The sequence below is a fragment of the Beta vulgaris genome, chromosome 4, assembly GCF_026745355.1.
Source record: "Beta vulgaris subsp. vulgaris cultivar EL10 chromosome 4, EL10.2, whole genome shotgun sequence".
NCBI lineage: Eukaryota > Viridiplantae > Streptophyta > Magnoliopsida > Caryophyllales > Amaranthaceae > Beta > Beta vulgaris.
This window is the reverse complement of record NC_079205.1, coordinates 17,654,557-17,673,891: the sequence shown is the minus strand read 5'-3', so window position 1 is coordinate 17,673,891 and position 19,335 is coordinate 17,654,557. Positions and strand designations below refer to the sequence as shown.

The 19,335-nt window shown below is 34.6% G+C and overlaps 1 protein-coding gene across 1 annotated transcript; it reads right to left on the bottom strand.

Moving 5' to 3' along the window:
• Nucleotides 1–8,531: 8,531 nt before the first annotated feature.
• LOC104891332 (uncharacterized) lies at nt 8,532–17,100 on the bottom strand. Its single transcript, XM_010677011.4, has 3 exons — nt 16,676–17,100; nt 15,721–16,071; nt 8,532–9,470 (listed from the first exon to the last, which is right to left on the bottom strand). The coding sequence occupies exons 1-3, from the start codon at nt 16,877–16,879 to the stop codon at nt 8,934–8,936; spliced, it is 1,092 nt and encodes a 363-aa protein (XP_010675313.1). The 5' UTR covers nt 16,880–17,100; the 3' UTR covers nt 8,532–8,933.
• Between the last annotated feature and the right edge of the window lie 2,235 nt (nt 17,101–19,335).

Below are 19,335 nucleotides of genomic sequence, written 5' to 3'. Positions count from 1 at the left end.
TCGGGAGGGCATCAAGGATGATGTAGAATAATCATTGCTCAGAATTTATAGACCAAAGTCTAACCGTTAGCGTGTCCTAACATAAGGTACCAAAGATATGATAATCTTAAGTTAGGTATATCTTGAACAATATCTTTCCTTCTCTCGAAGGAAAGATATATCCTGATATACACACGCTTTAAGGCAAGAAAACATCGAATAAAGATTCTAAATGCAAGAAACCTTTTTATTGGAAAGTATTTGTAAAATTATTTTTCCAAAAATCTTTTCTAAAACAGCCAACACAATCACCGTGCAAGGTAACTGGTACAAGACCTATTAGCCTCATTAGTAGTGTTTTGAATATGTAGCGAACTTGTTCCCATATTTAAAACCCTATTGTTTAACACAAAGAATAACACACATAATTCATCTAAGAATATCTTATGCAAATATTACATGAAGACCTAAGATGAATCAAATGAATGATCTTGTACTATCTTCAAGTATTTCAATTCTTGAAGCTTCCCTTGAATCAACAATTTAGTACTTGCCTTTTCCTTCAACATGATTGCTACACAAGAAACATCATAGCAAAACAAATAGTCTTTGACTATTTCAATATATAGTCACGAACAATTAGTTTCTCAGTTATTTTCTAATAGCTAATTAATAAACACATGTAAGAACAAATGTTCCTTGAAGTTGTTTGTCATCATTTGAAACCTCGGGAACTCAACAAGATCTTTCGCGTCCTTTATTTCTTCTCCGCCGGAAATCGTTGTTGGAATCCACCATTAAAGAGTGTTTTGTTGTGGATACATGAGTTAGGATTCTTGATTTCATCACCATTTTTGTGGATTCATGAGTTAGGGCTCCTCAATTATCATCTGAGTTCAAAGCCTCATACTAAAATTCTAATTATTTTGATTTAACCAATTTTAATTTGTAGCTTAAGAATAGTGAATCGCGGTTTACATTCTTTGTGGATATACCTACATGACATTAACAAAGTATTGAAATGAGTATTTTCTTTTGGTAACAATATTTAAATGAGATTATACTATCATTGTGGATTGGTGAATGAATTAGTTTGATATTATTGTGGAAAATGATACAGATTAGTTTACAAATGAGATAGGTTTATTGATTAATGATACACATCTTGAGTTGGAAATGATAGAGTAAAATATAAAATGTTGCCAAAATTATAAGAGAATGATTTTAGATTATACGAAAATTCAAAATAATGATGTAGAAGTCGACAAAGAATGATATAGATTGATATCCATTTAGAAATGGTTGCACCGTTTCTTGTTTTACGCTTGCCGATGCATGGTTTCAAATGTTAATATCTTCATTTATCAATAAGTAAAAAAATATAAAAAGTTAATATTAAAAATTATACATTGAGACAAATCTAACAAGATCCCATATGACTATATTTTTCCTAAAATATAAATCACCAAAGATAATCAATGTGTAAGATGTGAATAGTAAACACTATGAAAATGGTGCAACTATTTCTAAACGAAGGAAGTATATGAATATGTATAAATGACATGAAACAGATTTCAAATGACATGAAGTAGTTTCAAAATGACATGAAATAAACTACTAATGACATAAAAGAGCGTTACAAATGACAAAAACTAAATTTAAAAAATGACATGAGACAGCTAAAAAATGACATTTAATAAGCTAATAATGACATGAAATTGGTTTATAATGACATGAAACACTAATATATTTTTACTTATGAGGGAATGTTGTCATACAAATAGTTATGGTGTAATAATAGTGAACCATATCATTATTACTGATTTCTATGTCATTTTTCTCTTTTTTATGTCATTTTCTTATAGCAAACCTATATCATTTTCCGCAATATTATTGTTATTTTTTAACTCATTATACTCCATCCGTTTCAAAATATAAGGCATTCACGCTTTACGAAAATTTGATTTGAATACAAATATCTCTCATAATATGATAATTAAAAATTATACCGCTGGAATCGTCATGAAAAATACTATAATAGCATTAACTTTATTAAAAAAATTATCCATGTAAAGTGAGAGTAATTAACGATCAAAGTTCGTCCTCAAAAATCGTGCGTGCCTTATATTTTGAAATAGAAGGAGTATATCATAGCATTATTACTCATTTCTTTGTCATTTCTATTCATTTTTATGTCATTTTTCAACTACCTTGTAACATTTTTCCTATTTTATTATTATTTTTCAACTATGTATATATCATATCAACATTACTCATTTTTAGGTCATTTTTAGAGAACTTGTATCCTTTTTCCCTAGTTTATTACTTTATTCGTTTCTTTTTAGTTTACTCACTTCGATCACTTTCAGAGATAACCAAGGAGGAAGTACAAAAGTATGAGAGAGAAACTAAAAAGGTGGAGAGAAACTGAAAAGTGTGAGAAAGAACCTAAAAGTGGGTTAAAATATTAAAAAATTGGATGACATGGGTGGAAAAGAGGAGATAGTACATGGGACATGCTACCAAGAATAGAAATAAATAATACTCCCTCCGTCCTAGAATACTCTTTACACTTTCTTTTTTTTATATGTCCTAGAATACTCTTTACACTTCTATTTTGGGATATGACCCACTATTGCTTTAATCATTCTATCATTTAACTATTGGACCACACACTCTCTCATCCAAAATAAAATAAGGGGGTTACTAAATGCAGCCTCAGTTTACTAACGCAGCCCAAAAATCCCTTATAATCCTATTCTTTCATTGTGATTTATGGGGTTCCATTGTGATTTGAGCGATAATAGAGTTAGTAGGATTTTTGAGATAATACATTGTGATTTATGGGGTTTCTATAGACATGTTTCCTCTTGTGGTGCCTGGAATTTTCTTACAATAGTTGATGATTTTTCTCGTGTTGTGTGGATTTATTTATTGGAGGATAAAATTAAAGTATTTCAAATGTTTATGGCTTATGGTTGATCATCAATTCTCTCAAACCATCAAAATAGTTCAAAGTGACAATGACACTGAATTTAATTGTCTCCTTGATTATATTCGTGCCACTAGTATTCTTTTTCAGACCTCGTGTGTAGCCACCCCTAAATAAAATGGGCGGGTTGAGTAAAAACATAAACACATTCTCAATGTAGGGATCGGACTTTGTGTTTTCAGGCTTTTGCCTATCTAATTTTAGGGCGAGAGTGCTCTTGTTGCTGTTCATCTCATCAATCTATATCCTTCTGTTCTTTTAGATAATAAATTCTCTGTTGAAGTTCTTCATGGCTATTATCCTGCTTATGAGGCTATTCGTACCTTTAGTTGTCTATGTTTTGCTCATAATGACAAAACTAAGGGTGACAAGTTTGCTAGTCGGAGTAGAAAGTGCATTTTTATGGGATATCCTTTTCGTAAGAAAGGTCTGAAGTTGTTTGATTTGGATACTAAAGAATTTTTGTTTCACATGTTGTGAAATATTTTTAAGAAGTGTTTCTGTTTGAATCGCCTGAAGATACTATATCACTCCATACTCTCTCTTTCCCATAGACACACACCCAATTCACCCGAATTTTGATGGATTCCCTTCCTCTCCCATAACTCACGCCCCCCACAAAATAATCCTCTATCTCCCGCAAATTTAACCCCAACCCAGCCCCATAAATCCCCCCTCCCGCTGGCCCAGATCCAGCGCCCCATGACCCCCTCACATCTCCTAAAATCACTCTTGTATCACACGCTGAAGGCTCAGCGACCCATGACTCTCCCCCTTCCTCCTTTCCTGTCTCGTCCGCTGGAGGCCCAACGCTGAAGGCTCAGCGACCCATGACTCTCCCCCTTCCTCCTTTCCTGTCTCGTCCGCTGGAGGCCCAACGCCCTCTCGTCTCTCCACTTGTCCTTTAAAAGCTGGCCCAAGCCTAGCATGTATCCCCTCTAGCTCTTCTCCCCTTTCTCCAGCTTTATCAGATGCGATCCAATCCCGGCCAACTAATCCCGTCTCTCATTCTTTTTGGTCATTTGGGCTTCTCTGCTAGCCCACTCTTGTTGGTAATGATGAAAAAGTGATTCCAAATTATGCCACTGTTGATCTAGACCGAGGAAAAAGGGATGAATTTTCTTCGATTTTATTAAAAGATTTTGTTACTCACTTTGTGGTTGCTGAAAGTCCATCTCCCTCTATTATCTCCTTATCGAGTACCTCAGGCACTCCTTATTCTATAGCTCATTATAACAATTGCAAATTTTTTTCTATGAATTATCAGAAGTTTAATACTGCTTTTATTGCTAACACTTACCTCAAAGCTATTAAAGAAGCTATGAAGGATGATGGCTGGAAAGCTTCTATGTAGGATGAGATCAGTGCCTTGTAGGATAATGACACATGGAATTTATAGGAACTTCCTCTTCAAAAGCGTGCCTTAGGAAGTCAATAGGTGTATTGTATCAAATATTTATCTGATGATTATGTGGAACATCCGAAATCTCGTTTAGTTGTCTTAGGAAACCATTAGGAAGTCGGGGCAGATTATAATGAAACCTTTGCTCCCGCAGCAAAGATGACTATTGTTCGGGCTTTTCTTGCTATCGCTGCTTGTAAACATTGGGAGCTACATCAGATAGATATTCATAATCCATTTTTACATGGTGATCTTGATGTGGAAGTTTATACAAAACTTCCTCGTGGTTTTGATTGTCCAAATCCTAAGATGGTTTGTTGTTTACGCATATCATTGTATGCATGGCTTGAAGTAGGCTCCTCATTGTTGGTTTGCCAAACTAGTCTGTGCCTTGAAAAGTTACGGTTTCCTGCAATCTTATTCTGATTACTCTTTGTTTACTTATACTCGTGGCTTTGTTGAACTTAATGTGTTTGTCTATGTCGATGATCTCATTAATTTTGGGAATGATTCTGCTGCACTTACTATGTTTAAGTCTTATATGAGTGATTGCATCAAAATGAAGGAGCTTGGCCTGTTAAAATACTTTCTTGGCATTGAAGTTTCCCGTAGTTGATCTGGCCTTTTCATGTGTCAACGTAAATATACGTTGGATAATATTATTTTTGAAGCAGTAGGGATGTTAGGTGCTGAACCTAGTGCTTTTCCTATTAAGCAAAATCATCGTCTTGCTCACACAGATGGCCTAGTCATTGTTGATGTTGCATCCTACCGAGGCCTTGTTGGCCGCCTCATCTACTTAGTTGTCACTCGTTCAGATTTAGGTTATGTTGTTCATGCATATCCTGTCTCAGTTCATGCGAGAGCCTCGACAGGCTCATTGGGATGTCGCCCTTCGTGTCGTTCGATATCTGAAAGGTACTCTAGGTCAAGGCATTTTGTTGCGTTCAAGTAGTGAGTTATCTCTACAAGGATTGCGTGATTCTGATTGGGTTGTCTGTCCCCTCACTAGGCGTTCTTTATCTGGCTGGATTGTTTTCTTAGGACATTATCCTATCTCTTGGAAGACTAAGAAACAACATATTGTTTCTCGCTCAGCTGCCGAAGCGAAAAATCTTTTGATGGGTGCTATTACTTGAGCTCAAGTGGTTGAAGGGTCTTTTGTTGAGTTTGAGATTTCATCATCCCAAGTCTATTCCTCTTTTTTGTGACATTCAGTATGTTCTTCATCTTGCGAAAATTCCGATTTTCATGAATGTACAAAACATATTCAGGTTGATTGCCACTTTGTTCTGTCTTATTGATCCTTTGCATGTGTGTACTTCTGCTCAGTTGATAGACATTTTTACTAAGGCTCATGGGAAGTCTCATTTTGATTTATTGTTGTCCAAGTTGGGCATTCTTGAACACCATATGCTCCAACTTTGAGCAAGGGTGTTGAGATATGTATAGCAAAGAAGTATTATGTATGATAGGAATTCATTTCATTGTAGGATTCCTAAAATAGCTAATGAGAATACACAACTTTTAGCCCTAATATAATCGGAGCCAATAAACTAATTTGTTTTCTCTCCCGTCTCCTTACTTGCCGTGTGCACCAAAATTGATTTTTTTTCCAACCATCGTTTATTATGGTTACGTTGTTGTGGCTGCCGTTTTCTTTCCTCCATGGCCGGCGAGGATTACACCCCACCACCGCCCCCCACCACCACATAATACCCCACTGTCGCCCTCTATTAACCCTAATTCTCCTTTTGTCTTGATCCTCGTGATCCCCTGGTGATTTTATCACTCCTACGCGTCTAAAGCTTGGCAATTATGATGATTGTGCCGCTGATATTAAGATGGCGCTCGAGGCTCATAGGGAAGTCAGATTTCTTGATGGCACAATAACTGAGGCTATGCCTCCCTATTATATGCTAGATTGGGTAACTGTTTATGCTATGATTATTTCGTGAATCACCAACACCATCAAACCTGAGGTAAAATCCACTCTTTCTAAGTTTCATGATGCTCATCGTCTTTGGGCTCACTTAAGAACTCGTTTTACGTTAGTGAATGGCGCCCCCATGATCCCCCTACCTCTTCTAAAATATTTTGGCACATGCCTCTTGCGATTTGTGGGAGGATGTCAAGGCCTATTGGTGGCTTGTTAGATGCTTGATTTACTTAGTTGTCACTTGTCCTGACTTGGCTTATGTTGTGCATGTGTTATCTCAGTTCATGCAGGGACCTCAACGGGAACATTGGGATATGCGCTTCGCGTGGTCCGATATTTGAAAGGCACCCCTGGCTAAGGTAGTTTACTTCATGTCGGGAGTGAGTTATGCCTGCAGGGATGATGTGATTTAGATTGAGATTCTTGTCCAGTCACTCATTAATCTATCACAGGTTGGATTGTTAATTTCTTGGATCATTCTCCTATTTTCAGTAAGACTAAGAAACAATATACAGTTTCTCACTCCTGTGCCGAAGCAGAATATCGCTCATGGCTGCTATTGCATGTGAGTCGAAGTGGTTAAAAAGTCTTCTCTTGAGTTAGTCTGCACTTCATTCATCACAAAATTTTGTATTTGATGAACACACAAAACGTATAGAGATTGATTGTCATTTTTTGCGTGATGTCATCATTGAAGAACTTATTTCTCCATCTTATATGGCTACTATAGCTCAATTAGAGGAGATTTTCCTTAAGGCTCTAGGCAAGCCTCAATTGGAGTTTCTTTTGTCCAAGTTGGACATAGTGGAACCTTCCCATACTCCAACTTGTGGGAGGATGTTAAGATAATTAGGAATGTCTTTCTAGATAGAATTAGGCTTCCTTTTTCTTGTAGGATTCCTAAAACATTGTACTATATATTTGTGATGGCAGAATAATAAGAAGAAGAGTTTTTAATCTTAATCATAATTTTACATAATTATGTTGTTCAAATCTGTTTGATAGTATAAAATTGTTGCTTATATGTTGTATATCACAAATCACAAGAGAGTGTATCAATCTAACGTGTTTTTACGTAGCACGATGATAATTTAATAGTTCTCGATGAAGACTGCACACCTTGTTTGCAAAGACTCGGATTATTCAATGAGATTCATAAATTTTCAAGGCACAACACCAAGTGTCCAAGGCATTTGAGACATCTGCTAAACCTTGTATCTTATGTTTAAGACAAAATTCCAACTTTGACCACAAAAGTCAAAATGCTCCTATGACAAAACGAAGAAGTAACGTTTAACCAAAACACTACTATAATTTCTAAAACCGTTATATGAACATGATTTACAACTCAATATATGAAGATTAAATAATAATCTTTAGCAATATTAAGATGTTTTACACCTACTTCGAAATCACAAGTTTGTTTTTCAAATTGCTTAGCTTTGAAATACTGAATAGGTATTGTAACTGCCAGAGTTTTTTAACAATCAAAGATAGATTATTTGCAAATGAATATATTAAAGGAAAAATTGACAATAGAGGTCTGAACTTTGGGCGATAATTTTTAAAAGGTTTGAACTATTGATTAACCTGTATAGGTCCCAACTTTAGGGGGTCTTAACTTTTAGTGGGCCTCGATGACTTAAAACTCGCGATTTTTTTTAAAATCTCACCTAGTTCCTACTTCCCTCCCTCAATTAACCCTTCTGGTGTGACCCAAGTTTTACAAGTTGTGACCTATTAAGCCAGTTTCAAGTCACTAAGGCCCGCTAAAAGTTAATACCCCCTAAAGTTGGGACCTACACAGGTTAATCAATAGTTCAGACCTTTTAAAAATTATCACCCAAAGTTGAGACCTCTATTGTCAATTTTTCCTATATTAAATGTTATGACAATTTCATAAAGTGACACAAATAGAAAGGGGTAACCAACTCAGGCGTCAATTGTCTCCAACCTACTGAAGAGTCATCACCCTAGGGTTTTACTTCTTCTTTCAAGACTTAACTAAGACATGTCCTACACTCTATGAACTGCTAGAAGATCACCGATCTTGCAAACTTGATGAGGTCTTCCATCCTCATAGCCCATAGGACAATACTTGAATCTTTTGGAGTGGCAACATGTTCACATTCATGCAAAGCTCATATTAGTACTATTTTACAACTTTCATATGTACACTTATAAGAGATATGAATACCAATTCATCACAAATTAGGATCTATCAGTAACTATAAAAATCTCCATTCTGATCGGTTAATGTTTGTAGGAATCTGAATCACCTTAGGAAAGTAGTGTGAGACAGTTGAATTATCCAAAACATTCCATATCTAATAAAAGACAACACACTGAAGCAAATATTATATGCTTCGAATGCTTACAAAAAGTGAATAAATGGGTCACCATTACCCATATGGTTCTTGTTACAAGTAGTTTATTTACTGGTGGTTCATATATAGTAGGTAATTTATATACAAAAACCCCCCAAAAAAGAACGGTTAAAATTCCCATATGCCAAAACCATTTAGGCAAAATATTAGTAATAAACCTATCCCACCCATTGTTAATGTGTAGAACTTCATCCATGAAGCTTGTTAGTGCTGTTTAGCTGATGAATTCCGCAATCATCGATCAAGTGGGAAGTATGGAACTTGTTTGAGCTTCTCCTCCAGGCAATTGCTCTTGACATCTTGTGGAAGGATAAAGCAGTCCATAGAAAGCCCTTGCACATTGAAGGCAAAGTCGTCGATCATCCAAGCCTCCTCCATCCTTAGGATAGTAGGAGTACCCGACTTGAGATTATCACCAAATCGGGTGATGATCGCGTGTGTCTGACCAGAGTGTGCGATCATGACACCTTCCACAGTCCGATAATCTTCGATTTTCGAACCCATTGTGGTTTCCCAGTAGCGAGGGCATGCACCAGGGGACTGTATTCTTGTTAAGTAAGAGTCTTCTAGGTAAACTAAGAAGCCACTCTTTTGGCTGAAGTAGCCAAAAGTCACATGCTTGATGGTCTCTGCTATGTTGTCACTACGATCAGCAAGATCATCTTGCTCAGCAGATAATTTCAGGACAAAACAATCAATGCCCATAATCTCCTTCTCTCCCATGTACTGAGCTACAGAAAATGCTTCTGAAATCGCCATAGGATCAAGTCCCTATAAATAAAGAGTTAACGCAAAAGATATAAGGAAAATGATATACATAGCCCTTTGGGCTACATATAAGAAGTTTAAAATAGAAATAAAAATTGGAATCAAGCATTTATTACCTCAAATGAGGTGAAATTTTGTCATGAATTCATAAATTATTTCCTCTAAAACATATATTTAATGCTTATATGTAGCCCTAAATAACATTACCCTATAAATAAAACATAAATATCTGATCAAAGACTTACAAGCATGGAAGATGATTGATTTTAGATTTGGTCTGATCAATGAAATGTGATCGACTATTCAATTAATCTCAAGTACTTACTTCTGCCTTTTGATACAGTTTAAAATCGGTATGAACCTTTGCTTCATTTTTTACCAAAAACATGTAAATTTTTTCATAAAATAGCTAATTTTAAAACTAGAAGTTGTACCGATGTCAAACACCAATATCCCAGTTTGAGTGATATACTCCCTCTCTCCCAATTTAATAATTGCAAAAGTTTGAAATTTTATTTTCGAAGCGAAACTTTGACCATTTATATATTTGATCATCCATTAGTAAAATTTGTAACAAACTGATATTTCAAAAACATACAATCAGACAAATGCAACTTCTGTCTTCATATAATTAAAAAAAGTCACAATAGCTTATGTGAATAGTGCAAGCATTAAACTATTGCGATACAATTGGGACGAAAGATGTAGCTAATGACATAGTCGGCCTATGTTACTACGAGTTTTAAATTGACACTAATTTACACATATTCGACATGTGCATACAAACTCATAAATTTTACAAAAGAAGAACAAATAAGATATGATCATCCTTTAAAAATAACCAAATCCAAATCTTTATGCGTTTTGGTATACGTCCAAGTAGAGTACCTCCAAGAGAACAAGGTCCAAGATTCATTAAAGAAGGACAAAGACATGAATGCTACTAATTAACTTTTAATTGAGAGATTATTTGGTAAATCAAGTGTGGGGACCACTCCTAATTACCCTTCTCAAATCTCAAGGGTTCCACAGGAAGGTCAATCTTTAGTGGCTCAAAATTGTCAAACATAAGTACTCGACTCCAATTGATTATTTTAAGGGGTAGATCAGTAAGCAATGTCTCAAAAGAAGTCGTAGGTTATTATTTAACATGAGATCACTAATATACTTTATGACAAATAATGATCTTTAACCCCATGTTACAACTTGACTTCTGACAGCAATCTCAGTAATGGATGTCGTTTTAGTGATGAACAACAGCTAAGATATTGGAAATGTTACGATGGGTGGGTACTTTAGACTCACAAACGAAACTAACATATATTTTATATGTATGATATCACGACTTCTTTGTACTTTTTAGACGAGCTATATTTGTTCATTTGGTATCCGGGTTAATTAACAATCGGAATCACTATAACATTTAGTATAATTTTGCAAAAGAAAACTCATGCTACTATCTGATAGACAATATATCTTCTATGTTGAGATGGAATATTTCCTAACAGATATTCATTTTGTTCGCGAAAATATTACGTTGGGTTAAATACGGGTTCCAACTTATTCAGTTGCATGATAAATGTCCAATATAAAACACCCAACAACCTTGAGCTCTGATACCATCATAAATTTGATATAACTGAAAATGGGCGTGGGCAACCCAATACGGAGGAGAGTTCGGTCCACATACATGCCCAAAGGAGGTTCCATATTAAAACCAATTGGCAATAGTAGGAGTAGCTCCTCTAATTTATATTGTGTTACTTTCTCTCATCTTTCTCCAATGCGGGACATCTCACATGTGCACAACATACATGAGGTTCAACATACATCTTCCCCGAAGGCCTACCTTGATAGCTCTTTATTAATTCTAGATCCAACCTTTGTGTACGACCCTTTGCTATGATTGCGGGGTGTGACAATAGAGAATATATTAATTCTATTTTTATTAGGATAGATTGTTGTACAGTTTATATATTATCTGGTTTATATTATCATCCTCATATCAGGTTTTCCGACATAGTTAGACATATATTATAACACTATATATTTTATTAATGGCAACACTTCAAGATTACAGAGTATATATTATCTAACACTATCCGCGTTTATAAAAACTTCATCCATCTATTCCTTTTTTATGAATTTTCATTGATACCACTCAATACTATATGTCTAAGTGGTTCTACATTGTAATCAAATTTCATTAGAAAAATAATTGTTTTGAGGTGAAATAGAAAAGCATAAAACCTCCCTTACAAATTTACATTATGCATTATCATAATCAAAATAAAACATAAGGGTTATTATGATAGGAATCTCACAAACTCATGCCAAAATCAGACATCCATAGATGTAAATAATGTTTTCCACTTTTCGCATTGCTTAACATATACTTCTAGTTCTACTTAATCTAAAAGGTGCTATTCCTGAAATTACAACGAATTAAAGGGACTGAAAAGATACCTTTGCAGAAAGAAATGTCTAGCTTTTTATGAGATCATCTCTTATTACAGTCCATCTTAATCATGATACCATATGTGTTTTTGTCAAGAGTACTTAGTGGGACCCACTAGAATAAGTGATTTTCCTTCTCCAACCCCTTTTTTCCGTTTTTAATTATGATTGGAGCTCAAACATGTTAAGATAGAACATGTTAACTAGGAAAAATCTCACACAACTAAGCATGAATAGATAGCTAGTACTTCCTTTAAACTTCTAAAGTAATCAAGCTAAAAAGAATATTTTTTTAAGAAAAAGGACAAGTTGGGCATAAATCACACCATATTTGACAATTGACATGTACAATTTATTCCTCTTCTCTATTTTAGTGACAATTTTGATTCAGTAGGAGGAATGGAATACAACTAGTTCTAGATCAACCTCTCAAAAAAATTGATAAAACTTGTGATGCATTCTCCTCATCTTAATTGAGCTTAAATGATTTTATTTGAACTAATTGAAACTTTAATCTATTGTAATATATATGTATATTGAAAATAATTTTTCTTGGAACTTTTTTTTTTTTTTTGAAGTGAGGTGAACGTGTGTTTAGTAGCTTGTTTCGACTTAAAATTTACAACGAATTCACCCTTATTTAAGCTAATTTTACCTTAAACTTCATTTAGGGGTGAAAAGAACAAAGCCCGACTTAGAATTGAGTAATGTTATTTTACATGTATATAATAATGGTAGAAGATAGAAGATACTTATCGAAAGTATAATTGAGTGGCAAAATAGGATGATGATCCAATTTTGAAATAGCTACCCACCTCTTGTAAGTGGTCAAGGACAGTTTTCTAAACCCGATAGTAGATCGAACAGAAAATAGGCAGCATTACAGCAAATAAATAAAGATTGAACTACCCCATTGACTTTCCTATCAAACTAGCTTTTCAAGATGTTAATTCATCAATCAAAATAATTTATTGAACTACAGTACATTGTCTACTTGGTACAAGAAAATGAGTGTGGATGAGAGGAAACACATAAGACTATCAAAGACCAATTAATTGTGGTAGCTACTGCGTACCAAGATCCGTATAGCAACTTCAGTTGTTAGGTAACAAAACTATATCACACACCAACACCCAGCAGGATTTAATTCCACACTACCCCAACAGGAGTAATGCCTGCAAAAGGATCTAAATCCTATTTATAGTAACTGGACACTCTCTGTAAATTACTTGTTATATTGTACGGACCATTCAAAAACTAAGGATTATAATTGAACAATTTTTATTAGAAAGAAGAAATATGTGGCCTTTCTTTCAAAACTTGACCATTTACCCCCAGTAACCTATTAAAATTCTATTTCGAAATCATTAATAATTTAATATATTGTTCTAGATCCGAAACTAAAATTTCCACTTATACTTCATAAAAGTTTTTTCCTTTCCTTCCCATCTCTGTCATTCTACTTAAATTAAGGTATGTTTAAAGATCTAAGCACTATGTCCTATTGGATTTTTTCAGTCTATTATAAAATTTCAATTTTTAGCCTTATTATAACCTAGGTTGCACATATACGGATACGGGTACGGGTGCGGATTCGGGTGCGGGAACAGAAAATGATAAGATTTTGAAGTTTTAGGAAAGGGTACGCGTATCCATAGAGAATACGTATCGTATCGGGTACGGGTACGAGTACGAGTACGTGACCTAGAAGAAGTACCCATGCTATACAGATTATAACGTACATCTTCCTTAATATATTCAAATAATAGGTAGGAGCATAAACTGAAACATTTTGAAGCTATATAATTGGAAATGTGACAATTAATTTTTGATATCTCAAACAATATCCACGGGTATTATTCTCGATCATAAGGAGGACTTATTTAGTTATGTATTTTCTTTAACAAACTACACAAAGTCATCACAATCCATAAATTTTCCCTTTTCAATTTAGAATGTCAAAAAAGGCATAGAAAAAATTTGATCGGATAGATCTCAACCTATTATCTACAACTAGAGAGACTCTTCATGGTCAAGGCCAACAACAAGGACTAAAATTCACTCATTCACACTAGGTACAACATTTTCTCATCAACAAGAATTGCCCACTTGAGAAAAACACAAACAAAGCTTTCAAAGATTAGGTTACTTAGAAAAAACTTAGGCAAATTCTAGCTTGATCTAACAGCAATTTCTTGGAAATTCTTCAAATTTGGATTAATACCATCTTTTGATATATGACAATTGTGGGACCATTTTGGAGTATAAGCAATGCGAATGTTCGGTATAGTAACAGTCTAACAGAATTGGTGTAATGTTCAAATCCTATTTAGATTCCTTCCTACCCCCAAAAGAAAAAAGAAAAAAAAAAAAGGGAAGCCTCAAAGTGGGAAGCACATGCTACGATATAGGCGTGACACAAGTTGATATTGAGAACCCATATTGGTGAAAGTGTAAGGCTGTAAGCCCATAATGAAGCCACACTCTCCCCCTATTGCAATCATATGCACTAATTTTCTTTTGGTTTAATTAGTTTCATAATCTATAGCAGCAAAGATTACAACTCATTAAGTCTTAAGCATAATCAATAACTCCCCTAAAAAAAAAATTAACAAAAACTAGAAGGCTAAAGTTTTTTAATACCTTAAGGGGTTGTTTGGTTCACTATTTTTGGATTTTAAGAAACGGAATCAATTACTGATTCCTTTTCTTCTTGTTTGATTGGTTCAACCCCTCATTAATCCCTTACCATTACTTGATGGTAATGGATTCTCCCAATTTGTTACCTTACCTCCCACTCAAGTAATAAAATCTATTACTTGAAGTTAATGGTTACCCTTCATTTCCATTCATTGGCTTGAACCAAACACTCAATAAAGGTAACCATTCTTGTTACCATTTCCCTCTATTTGTATCCATTCCCTTTCCATTCCATATATTGAACCAAACGACTCCTAAGGGTGCTCTCTTTTAACCTTAACAGAATAAGTTTTGAGGTTGATTAGGTTTAAAAAGTTGTAAATATGTTATGATATTAAGGTGTGATAAGATTAGTTTACCGACAGACTGTAATTAAAAGAGACGTCAAAATATATAAGGTAGTGATTTCATTGAGTCAAATGGTCGTGTAAGATTGCAATTGTATTTGATCCAGGCTCATCTTTAGCTAAATATCCACCAAACTAATTAATGTAGTCTTGCTTTGAATTTTCTTCCGGTCTCAACAAATATCTAAAAGTATCTTTCGAATTATACCTCGAGTAAAAATTTAAAACATAACGTATATTTTGGGACGAATAGATAGAAGAAATACTCCTATTATTTTTTCGACCAAAGTAAGTTTTGTGTAAGATCGCTTTGCCATAAAGTTATTATATGAATATCACATTTTTTGTTCTAAAAAGGTCAATTTTATTTTGAATTAAAGGAATTATTATTTATGTTAAAAAAGTCACTTTTATTATAAGGATTCATTTCGGGTAAAAAGTTACCACAATTTATCACAAGACTGTCTTAGACGAGATTTTGTCATAACTGAGCAACTACATTATGATCATGGTACAAGTAGGAGTATCTAGAGGTTGATCTTTTCAAACGTTCTCACTTCAATTGAGATAGGAAAATGAGGGAAGAACTAAAGGTGTATTGTAAAGAGAGAAAATTCTCAATCAATAAAGAATAAGATACTAGGACCACTAGTTTCAACTGCCAGAAAAAAGAGGCTACTAATCTCTGATAATTGAATAACTTGATCAAAATAAACACAACAATTTATGTACTGAGAAATGAAGCTAACCTGAAGGGCGCGGCGGAGGGGGCGGACGCCGCCTTTAGCCGGGTGGGAGCCAAGCCAGGGCGTGTAACGCCAAGCCACATTGCCATCACTACCAGCTAGGACTTTATGACCATCAACTACAAGCTCAATTGACCACTTGTTAGGCAGCATTTCCCACATCACAAAGCACCCCTTATGAGTGGCTCCAGCTGCTACCACAGCGGCTGGTGAGCCGCTTAAACTCGGCTCTTCTAGCATTGTCATGCTTACTTTCCCTGTTGCAAATATGTTTTTCACCACCATTTTTTCTAGCTTTTTGCAACCTGTTGCTGCTTTAAACTGCTCTATTATGTACTGCGAAAATGATGATACCTGCCATATATAAACCCATTTCAGAAATTGTACTCCCCTATTAATATTTTGCATAGTTGCTGATGCACATTTGACCATCAATATCTCTAATTACGCTAAAGTAGAGTTCATGAAAAATGATCATATCTGTGTCATGTAAGAATAATTTAAACCCAATTTCAAGACTTTATGTTGTTCAATTGGGAAAATGTACCCGAAAATGTTCACTTTAAAGTCGTTTAACACCAGAATTGGGGACATGAAAAAGTAATTTCTGCAATTTGAGATTTAGTTGATACCCATATGTTAGGATTACATAAATATGTCGACTGTGGGTGCATACTGCATACTCTCAAGTCTTAGCCTTAGATAAAAATTAGTTCCAAGACTAATCAGGGCTGATCATGTGTAAACCTATGATTAAAATCAATGTTGATCAGTCTAATCACGTATAGTAAGTTTAAGTAATTTAGTTCAGATAAGTTAAGAAAATCCACCCTTGCAAATGAACAAAAGAGCAAACCCCATGAAAAAATTTCATTGCAAAGAAAAATGGGGAAAATTGCAAGTTTATTTGGGAGCACATGATTAAAGAAAAAGGAGACAGAAAAAGAGAAAAAATTACCTGAAGGATGGATTGAATTGGTTGGAGAGAGACAGGGAAAAGAGGGCAAGCAAGAACACTTAAAAGAATTTTAAGATCAGATTTCTTATTAAAAAAGAGGTTTTTGACCCAATTCTTCCATGCATGACTTCTTTTTGACAATTTTCTGGTTTCTTCTTCATTAAAAGGTTCTTCTGATAATGGAGCAAGACGATTGATTTGCATTTTAAACTATTATCCTTTAGTTTTTGAGTATTGTTTTGTTGTTGAATTTGATGATATTGCAACTACCAATAAACTGAGTTCTGTGTGCTTTTGGTATAGTCTGTTGCCCAGCTAAACGGAAGTGGACAGCACAAACAAACACACAGAGAAAGAGAATGGGGAGAGGTCAGAGGTGGAAAGAGAGCTTTAAAAGCAAAAATTCCTGTGTCCTCACACTCGCTGAGTCGCTGTCTTTCCACGCGTGTGCTTCGGCTTTACATCTATTTAAATCACAAAAGTTGTTATTTATCCTCCGAAATCATAACTTAGGGCCTGTTCTCCCCAACTTATTTTCAGTTCAGTTCAGTTCAGTTCAGTTCAGTTCAGTTCAGACCAGTTCAGTTCAGTTCAGTTCAGCTCTTGACAATACTTTTACTCTCACATATCACTGTTCATTTCATTTCAGTTCAGTTCAGTTCAATTCAGTTCAATTCAGTTCAGTTCAGTTCAGATCAGTTCAGTTCAATTCAATTCAGTTCAATTCAGTTCAGTTCAATTCAGTTCAGTTCAGTTCAGCTGTTTTATGCCGAAGAGAACAGACCCTTAATGAAATTCTATTGTGCTCCCAACCTTCCAGATTAAAGGTGGAGCACAGTGTATCTAACAAATTTGTTCCAATTTCAATGAGTAAATGTTCTATTATATGAAAGAAATATATTCTATTTTTTGTAAAAATTATTCTGTTTTTAATAATTAAATGTTTTATTTTAATAAATGTTCATTTTAAGCATATTTTTCAGCAAATAAATATGTCTGTTTCTTGTGAAAATTATTCTATTTTCGATAAGCAAATATTCTATTTTAAAAAATGTTTTCTACAACTTATTTTTCAACAAAAAATATGTTTATTTTTCGTGAAAATATGCTCAATATTGATGAGCAAATGTTCTATTTGAGTATTTGAATTCTAATAATGTTCAACTTTAATAGTAAAATATTTATTTTCGTAATTAAATTATGTTTCATTTCAACAATAAATTGTTCGTTTTCGTAAGTGAACTCTTGTAATGTTCCACTTCAACAGTAAAATGTTCGTGTTCATAAGTGAATTCCTGTAATGTTTCACTTCAACTGTAAAATGTTCGTTTTCGTTTTCGTAAATAATCTATTTCGCTTTGTGGGAACACAATTCTTATTGTACTCGTGGGAGAACAATCCATAGATTATAGTAGTACTTATAAATTAAGTTGAATATTTATTTAAATATATTGTAAGACTTTAACTAGGATCTTAACAACCTGTTTGATAGTCGTTAATAAATGGTGGTATGAGAATAAATATTCAATGTAATATTACAAGAGAATTGCCCTTAAAATTTCCTTATTGCTATTTGTCGCACGTATTTACTAAAACTCGCCCGTATTTTTTCCTTTAAATTCCCCCATACCCTCCCCTTTCACCCCACTCTTACTCTCTCACCTCTCATCTAACCTCACCCCACTCTAACTTTCTCACCCATGTCTCACTTGCAATACCACCACCCGACCACCACCATCGGTAGCACCACCACCACCACCGACGGCACACTCGAGCAACACCACCACCTGCGGATCACCTGCACCAACAAACCACCATCATCGGAGCCACAATTGCGCACAACCACGGCCAAACACCACTACCAGAGCACCACCTCGCTGTCGCGGTCCACCATTGTCACAACACCACCGGAGCAGTACAATGTCCGGCGAAGAACCGTCAACGCCGCTAGCATCACTGGAATGAAATATGGTATGTTTTTTAAAAAACAATTCCACCACCAACGCATGGTAATGTTTTTTTTTCATTCCCTCCACCAAGGAAACGGAACAAATCTTCGTTTCCCCGAAAGAGGAAACGAAACAAAATTTCGCTTCTCATGGAGGAAACAAAAATTCCCTTCGAAATGAATTTCCATTTCCTCCACCTAGGAAACGAAAAAACAGATTATTACCGTGTTTGTTAGTTCGTACGTTATTTATTTAGAATATTTTGATAAATAATAGTAGTTTTCTGCTTAGCATAATTTTTGTGAAAAACTATTAATGTTGTTAATGAACATTTGATATTAGGTTATGTAATTATAAGTTCAAAATGAATATGTTGGCGTGCTAATGTAACTAATTTTTTGTAATTAGTTGTTAGCAATGATGGTCGTGCAAAAATCTGCTATTTTGTTAATGAATATTTCGTTAATATTAATAGTTGTGATTAATTAAGTTATTACTAGTGATTATTACATGTCAATAGTTATTATATGTTGTCTAAATAGTAAATGTTAAAATATTTTAGGTTTATTTGCTGGATTTTGAGGGTGATTATGTAGATTACAATCACATATTTTATAATGAAATGCTTTGGGTTGAGAAAAAGGATGTACAAGCTTGGGTTAAAACAAGGGCGCATGAAATTGGATTTTGTGATGGTAATTTCATCAAATC